We start from the raw sequence: 7,500 nt of genomic DNA on the forward strand, positions 1-7,500 counted from the left end.
TAAGACATAATCCTGATCCACTTACTATTGGATCTGTGACGGATATCATAGTGTTTATATGCATCTTATTTTGTGACGTTTGTAGGAAATCCTCAGGATTCACTGCAGCGGATTCAGTCGCCATCATGTTTTGTGCGACTCATAAATCCCTCACTTTAGGTAAAACACAAGCTTCTGTCTGGACAAGGCAAATATTAATCATCATTACTTACCTTCTGTAATTGAAAACACTGGTTTAATGTGTGTGTGTGTGTAGGTATCCCCATGCTGAAGATCGTGTTCGAGGGTTATGAGCATCTGTCTCTGATATCAGTGCCTCTGTTGATCTATCATCCGGCTCAGATCCTGCTGGGCAGCATCCTTCTACCCTCCATTAAAACATGGATGAGCGGGAGACAGAAGGTAACACACACACACACACACACTAGAGGTCTGCTACCCGACCCCTCACGGGTTTCGGGTCGGGTTCGGGTTAAAGGTGCATTGCGCAAGTCTCTGAGTTTTTGCAGAACTATGCCCCCTCTGGCGACAAGCGAAACTGCAACCAGAGGTGTGCACGCTCATGGACCACACGCACGTATCAGACATTATAGGCCATGAGACGGGACCCCAAATTTGGGCTACCGGTACCATTTTGAGGGATTAAATTTATTTTTGATTTTCATGAAGGTACACATCTCTAGTGTTGGAAAATGTGTGATAGCATCCGATCCATGGTAGCTTTCATTAGAAATCAACACTTATATCATCCTACCTCAAGGTAAGGTGTTCAGTGACTACAAGAGAGAAAAATGTATCCTTTTATAATTTAAAAAAATTATTTAATTAAAAAAAAAAATTTATTATAAAAATTTATTATTTTTTTAATAACATTTTATAAAAACTTTATAAAATTTTAAAATTTATTTAAAGATAAATTCATTTATCCTTTTTCTTGACATATGTTTGAAAATCGTCCTCCATAACCAAAAACTACCTTGAATCTAATGCTATCACACATTTTTCAAATACCTACACAAAAATCACCATGCGGTTTAATCCCTCAAAATGGTACCAATCAACCCTCTGTCTCACGGCCTATTAGAGACTGGGCTATATCTTACCGTTTTATCAAGAAAAGAGCCAACTGAGGATCCCGTTTGAGACCAAGAGCAGACCGGAGATCTCTCCATTTGTTGAAAGCCTTCCCGATGTTGACTCTCGTCTTATTCCGACGCCTGTCTGACTCCAATTTGGCCCTTTTGGTGGCACTAGACAAACGTTTTGTTTTCTTTGTCTTACGTGGAGTTTGCGTTGGAGTTTGGAATGAACTACAAGCCGGTCTCTTAGAATCCATCTTCTACTTTTGTCGAAAGTTGACTAAAGTTTTGACGCTCTAGTTGTTTTCGCTGATACGGAGAATGGCGGCGAATACACAAACCTGCCAGACATAGCCAGGGGAGCGTGAACGCGCATGACGTCACGCCCAGTCTCAAACTCTGTCCCGAATCCCTCTTATTTATTTTACTGTACAGGATTATAGAGGCAATCGCAGTGATCAGAGAAGGGCTCATTCAGCCCATCAGGCAATTGTTTAAGCATGTATGGGTTAGAAAAACAGGTATTTTTAACATGAAATGTTGCGCAATGCACCTTTAATGTTTCATAAATAGCCTCGGGTTGGGTTCAGGTTTGTAACTTAATAAAACTATATAGGCTACACATATATATAGTGTGCGTGCCGTGTGCTCGGCTGCTTGCTGTGCTGTGATCGTAATTATATGAGCACGCGAGAGAGAGAAAGTAGTTGTGCGCAGTTTCAGCCGTCCTCTTCTCATTGCGGTTTTGTGACCGAAGTCAAAACAGTTTTGTAAAATGATATATAAATCATTTTTATTTTATCATATATCATTTTACAACATTTGCTCCCACTCGCGCTATTTCAGTCACAACACCGCAATCAGAGGACGGCGCTAAAACCATCGACTGTCGATGCTGTTCTCTTCCTTCATAACTCGCACTGAGAGGATAGGCTATATTTATGTAAATAGTTGTGCAACTGCGCTAACTTTGTTTTGAAGTTTAATGTTTGAGTTCCAGGGGAATTTGTGACCGTTTCACCTGTTCAACCACATCAAAGTTTCGTAATTAGTAAGTCCGTGCTGACTGATGAGGGGCCGCTGTGACTTGGTGAAACGGTGTTTGTACATGTAGCCTATTTGTTTAATTCTCGTGGCGAGCAATCATAAAATACAGCATACTGAAAAAAAAAAAAAAACTATTTACTGTGAGAAACGGACCTCGGGTTCGGGTCGAGCGCGGGGTTAAAATATAACCATAATGTTCGGGTCGGGTCAAATGATTTCGGGTACGGGCCGGGTTCGGATTTAAGTTTAAAGCCCGTGCAGACCTCTAATACACACACACTTGACCAAAACCTATGCATATACCTATATATAAACAATAATAAAGGTAATTGTGAGAAAGTTTTACTTTCTGTGAGATTTAAAATTGCAGTCTGTAACTTTTTATATATATGTATAATGAAGTACATCATAAATCCATTTTCCAAACCGTGTTTTTGTCTTATCCTGAATCACTATGGTACACCTATAATAAGTGTTTATATTGGGACTATTTTAGACTGGTTGGGGTCGTACTGCGGCGGAGGAGCACAGTACCGGCGTAACTCGTCATAGATATAAACACAGAGAAGGAGCTCCGGCTACAATATTCTTCCACAAGACGCATGCAGTTCTGTTTATTAAGCGCCAAAATATACGGACTACAGCTTTAAAGTTGGAATTTTAAAATATTTTTTTTTAGATTTTTTTCTGCTTTAATTTACTATAGAGTCTTCACAGACCTCAACCATAAACAAAAGTTTTTATTTATATACATATAGGAATTTCATTTTTTTAATTTATGCATTTTTTTAAAGAGCCATTTTTTGTGGATCTTTTTATTTTGTACTAATTTAATTCATGCTTACAGGTCTGGTGTGCATATCAGATATACATTTTATAACTTCTCCTGTATTCAATCTGTTTCATAAGATGTTGAAAAATCAGATATTATTACAATTTGGGTTTTGTTTTAACCTCTTGATTTGCTTCCTTCACAGACTCTCTCGCCCATATGAACTGCACTGTCGACTGGAAGCTGTGAAACACTTGGCTGAGCCAAACCAAACCTAACCAAATCAGACCAGACCAGAAACAACGAGACCAAACCAGGCCGAGACGCCGTTTTACTCGCCGGGCGTTCAGTATACGTGAGATCAAGTGCCTTAACTCGACCTGCGGGACCTCAGACGCCAGGGACTGAAAACCATTCCATGAGCTTTTTTAAACAGATACCTGAATGTATATTTTTATTTTTATATGAAGTGTGAAATCTTTTCTTACTCCAACAGCACTCAGACTTTGTCAGATGGGTTTGTTTGTGTTATTTCGACTTCCAGGGTATATTTGTGTGGCTTCATTGGGCTTATTTTTGCAGCAGTAAAACTGTCAATGCCCTGCTAACTTTCTTACATGTACTTGAAGACGAGAGTATTACTGAACCGGTGGTCGTTTGTTCTGGTGCAGTAAACGCTAAGATCAGCTGTTCAACTGTGCCATGTTATGTTACTGAAGACAATAAACAGTCATTAACTCTGTCTAAATGAGGTTTTGTGTGTAAACTCTTTCTAATCACGTGTTTTGTAGTACATCATGCAAAAAAAATTACAACTTTGATACCAAATACACCATACGCTCTTCAAAATAAATTTATTTATTCAACTTATTAAAACATTTCTTTATTCAAATCGAATACAGTTTATAATTATCTAACATTTTTTTTTAGTCTAATGGGTGAGAACATTAAAACTAAATAATTCAACAGTGATTTACCTTTTCAAAAGGCGCTATTGTGTTCAAACTTTTCTACTGTATCTTAGTCTATTTATGCTTAATGTAGCTTTTAAACTAGTATTTTCAATCTGAAATGCATCATTTATGGTTATTAAACAACATATTTTATCTTCACTAAAGGCAAAAGCACTTTCTGCTTTTTTGTCTTGCAGTCAGTAAGGAGGTTTAATACAGTAGCTGTGTTTGGAAAGGATTACTTGGATAGTTTTGTTTTTTTAGTAGTATACACTTGCAAGTTTTTATGCTGTTTTTAAGAAACTGAAACTTTTATTCAGCAAGGCTGCGTTAAATTGATCAAAAGTGACAGGAAAGACAGTAAAAGCAGCAAATCCGCATATTTGAATGATTTCTAAAGTAATGATGTTGTAAAGTAATGTACTGAAAATTATCAGTAATGATGCTGAAAATTTATATCACAGGAATAAATTAGTTTTAAATGTATTACAATAGTTATTAGTTATTAGGGGCCAAGCACCTATTGTAATCGTTAGTGTTTTCTTCTTCCGCTCTTGAGTCTATGGCCTCCTATAGAACCACTTATGGCAAAGTTATGAAATTTGGCACAAAGATAGAGGACAGTCTGAACTTCAACCATAGCAAATTTGGAGTCTCTGACTCAATCGCTTTAGCGCCACCAACTGTCCAAAATTTTCACTTACTTTTATGTTAAAAACGTTTGAACCGTAAGGGCTAGAAACAAATTTGTTTTTGCACTGATTCTAATGCATGACATCATTAACATTTTTACGCCATTTTGAGTTTTCGAACTCCTCCTTGGTCATCACTCCGATTTTCACAAAAATGTAACCAGATCATCTTCTAACGTAAGACAATATCTCTAATATATTTAGCATATTTTGACCAAAATTGGTGTGTGTTATGACAACCATGACTTGAAGGTACCTGCACAGTTTCAGCACAGTGTCACCTAGTGGTCAGGAGATATTAAAAATTAACCTTTTTGCTTATAACTTATGAGTAGTTTGGCCAAAACTGGTCTCTTTAGATTCAGTTCAGCATGCCGAGTCGAATGATATCCAATTGTCGTTTTTGGGGACTTGACCATTTTGAATTTTGACGTAAAATGCTATATTTTACGAAGGTATTGGCGTATCATCACGAAACTCAGTAGCCTATGTGTCTTCAGCACCATGCCCTTACTTAAAGTACTCAAAAAGTTGAAACAGAGCCACCTTGTGGTCAGAAGTTAATGAAATTTCCAAAAATGTGAATAACTTTTGAATAAATTAGCCTGTTTTAATGAAACTGGTCTTACTTGGGTCATGCCGAGAACATAGATAACAATTTTGCCATAGTCGGCTCAACTTCCTGTCCGCCATTTTGATCTTCTTTCAAAAACTTTTTCGAACTCCTCCTAGACCGTTGGTCCGATTATCACCAAAATTGTATCCTATCATCTTCAGACCATGCTGGCAAACCCTTATGGATTACGCGTCGTTAGACAAAACCGTTTTCGTATACCACATCTCACTCTGACCACACCACATCAATTTGGTCACACCTCCACCAGTTGGTCGAAAGAGGTTCTTCCGGTCATGCCTATGTGGGGTAAGGCAGCGCTATTTTATCATATTAGATGCATTTGAGTGTGTTGAAAGTTGTTTTAATGCCACTCTGTGTGTTAGTTCGGCGGCTACTATATATGAGACACTTGTTGCACACTGCAGTGAGCTAGATCGATATTAGGCATGGTAAATATGGTACTCGCGGTAAATCAAGAAAACGAGATTTAAACAAAAAGACCAACTGTGTTGAGCTCTATAACAATGATTAGTTTTCTGTCGATTAATGTATCCAAACATTTGCTCACTTGTCTAATAAAAAAACATGATATCATTGATAAGCGACGCACGGACATGGTCCGTGTCCTGGTTAAAACTACTTATTTCTCTGGATTTAACCATTCTTAGAAACATTTGGGATAATGTACGTACACAAATCAACAAAATATATAACATTGTTCTAGTGGTTTTTGGATATTTTGATCCAAAAATCTAACATAGTGTGTCTTTAATTGCTCATCGTGCCTTTGTGCTTGGGCCCTTTATCGTTGCCTGCAGCTATATTTTTTAATTCTAATAACATTTCGCAATATTACCGTTTTTATTTTAGTTTATTTTGATCAAAGAAGTGCAGCCTTGTTGGGAATAAGAGACAGTATTTAGTAGCCTATGCCTGTTCAGTTTCCGGACGGTGTTATGAGGTTGTACTCGGCCTGGAGCACGAGGAAGCTGTTTTGGCGTATTTTGCGCACCTGCACCAGGTCTCCACACTCCTGAACGTGGATGATGCCTCGGTCTTCATGGTTACAGTCGTTGAGCGACACGGCGGTTCGCTTGCGGCAGTGTTTTCTCTGAAGGTACCGGAGACCCACGGCCACGGCCATTCCCAGTGCGCCTGACAGGCCCAGTAACAGGCCCAGTTCGGATGTGCTCTTCCCGGGAATGTGCTCCGGTGTCTCATTCCCTCTCTCCGGGACTCCAGGCGTGTTTTTAGTGTGTTTGGGGGGTTTGAGAACATCTCTAAACAGATCTGAAGTGTCTTTCTTGCGAGGGGTCAGAGAGACGGCGCCCTCTGTTGGCTCCCAGGATGGGAAAAAATTGGAGAGGGATCGACGGAGAGCTTCGGGATGAAGTGATGCTGTGAAGATCTGTGTGTTGTGAGTGTGTACGGAAGGCGTATATGTGTGTGTTTGTTGTATGGATGCCTGTGTATCTGGGGTGTGGGTCTGTGATAGTATATTCGGGACAGTGTGTGTTTGTTGCATGGATGCATGTGTATCTGTGCTGTGGGTCTGTGATAGTATATTCGGGACAGTGTGTGTTTGTTGTATGGATGCATGTGTATCTGCGCTGTGGGTCTGTGGTAGTATATTCGGGACAGTGTGTGTTTGTTGTATGGATGCATGTGTATCTGCGCTGTGGGTCTGTGATAGTATATTCGGGACAGTGTGTGTTTGTTGCATGGATGCATGTGTATCTGCGCTGTGGGTCTGTGATAGTATATTCGGGACAGTGTGTGTTTGTTGCATGGATGCATGTGTATCTGCACTGTGGGTCTGTGATAGTATATTCGGGACAGTGTGTGTTTGTTGCATGGATGCATGTGTATCTGGGGTGTGGGTCTGTGATAGTATATTCGGGACAGTGTGTGTTTGTTGCATGGATGCATGTGTATCTGGGGTGTGGGTCTGTGATAGTAGATTCGGGACAGTGTGTGTTTGTTGTATGGATGCATGTGTATCTGCACTGTGGGTCTGTGATAGTATATTTGGGACAGTGTGTGTTTGTGTAGTTTTGTGTGTGTTTGTGTCTATTTTAGCGTTTGTAGAGCTGTGAGATGTAGATGTTCTTGGGAAAGTTCGTGTAGATGTGTGTTTATACGAGGATAGAGATGTTTGAGTGATGTTTAGTGATTGTGTGTTTGTGTGTGTATTAACAGAAGGGGTTGTGTGTGTGCTATATGTTGAGATTGTGTTGGTGTTTGTGTTATATGGTGCATATGTGTTAGTGTGTGTAGATGTGTGTCTAAACGAGAATAGAGATGTTTGAGTGTCGTTTACTAATTGTGTGTTTGTGTGAGT

General features: G+C 39.4%; 2 protein-coding genes across 2 annotated transcripts in view; one reads left to right on the forward strand and one right to left on the reverse strand.

The window, feature by feature from the left end:
• slc10a7 (solute carrier family 10 member 7) overlaps nt 1–3,640 on the forward strand; it is a 38,840-nt gene extending 35,200 nt beyond the window's left edge. The window contains exons 11-13 of the mRNA XM_056248769.1: nt 86–159; nt 257–402; nt 3,104–3,640. Coding sequence (XP_056104744.1) covers nt 86–159; nt 257–402; nt 3,104–3,121 — 238 coding nt within the window. The 3' untranslated portion in view covers nt 3,122–3,640. The remainder of the gene's footprint in view (nt 1–85; nt 160–256; nt 403–3,103) is intronic.
• A 2,420-nt stretch (nt 3,641–6,060) lies between these two features.
• LOC130083755 (uncharacterized) overlaps nt 6,061–7,500 on the reverse strand; it is a 4,423-nt gene continuing 2,983 nt past the window's right edge. Inside the window, exon 4 of the mRNA XM_056248763.1 lies at nt 6,061–7,500. This exon is cut by the window's right edge and continues 95 nt beyond it. Within this exon, the coding sequence (XP_056104738.1) occupies nt 6,097–7,500 (1,404 nt within the window). The 3' untranslated portion in view covers nt 6,061–6,096.

This window comes from Rhinichthys klamathensis, unplaced genomic scaffold, assembly GCF_029890125.1.
Source record: "Rhinichthys klamathensis goyatoka isolate OS25496 unplaced genomic scaffold, OSU_Roscu_1.1 h1tg000058l_1, whole genome shotgun sequence".
In the NCBI taxonomy this organism is placed as follows: domain Eukaryota; kingdom Metazoa; phylum Chordata; class Actinopteri; order Cypriniformes; family Leuciscidae; genus Rhinichthys; species Rhinichthys klamathensis.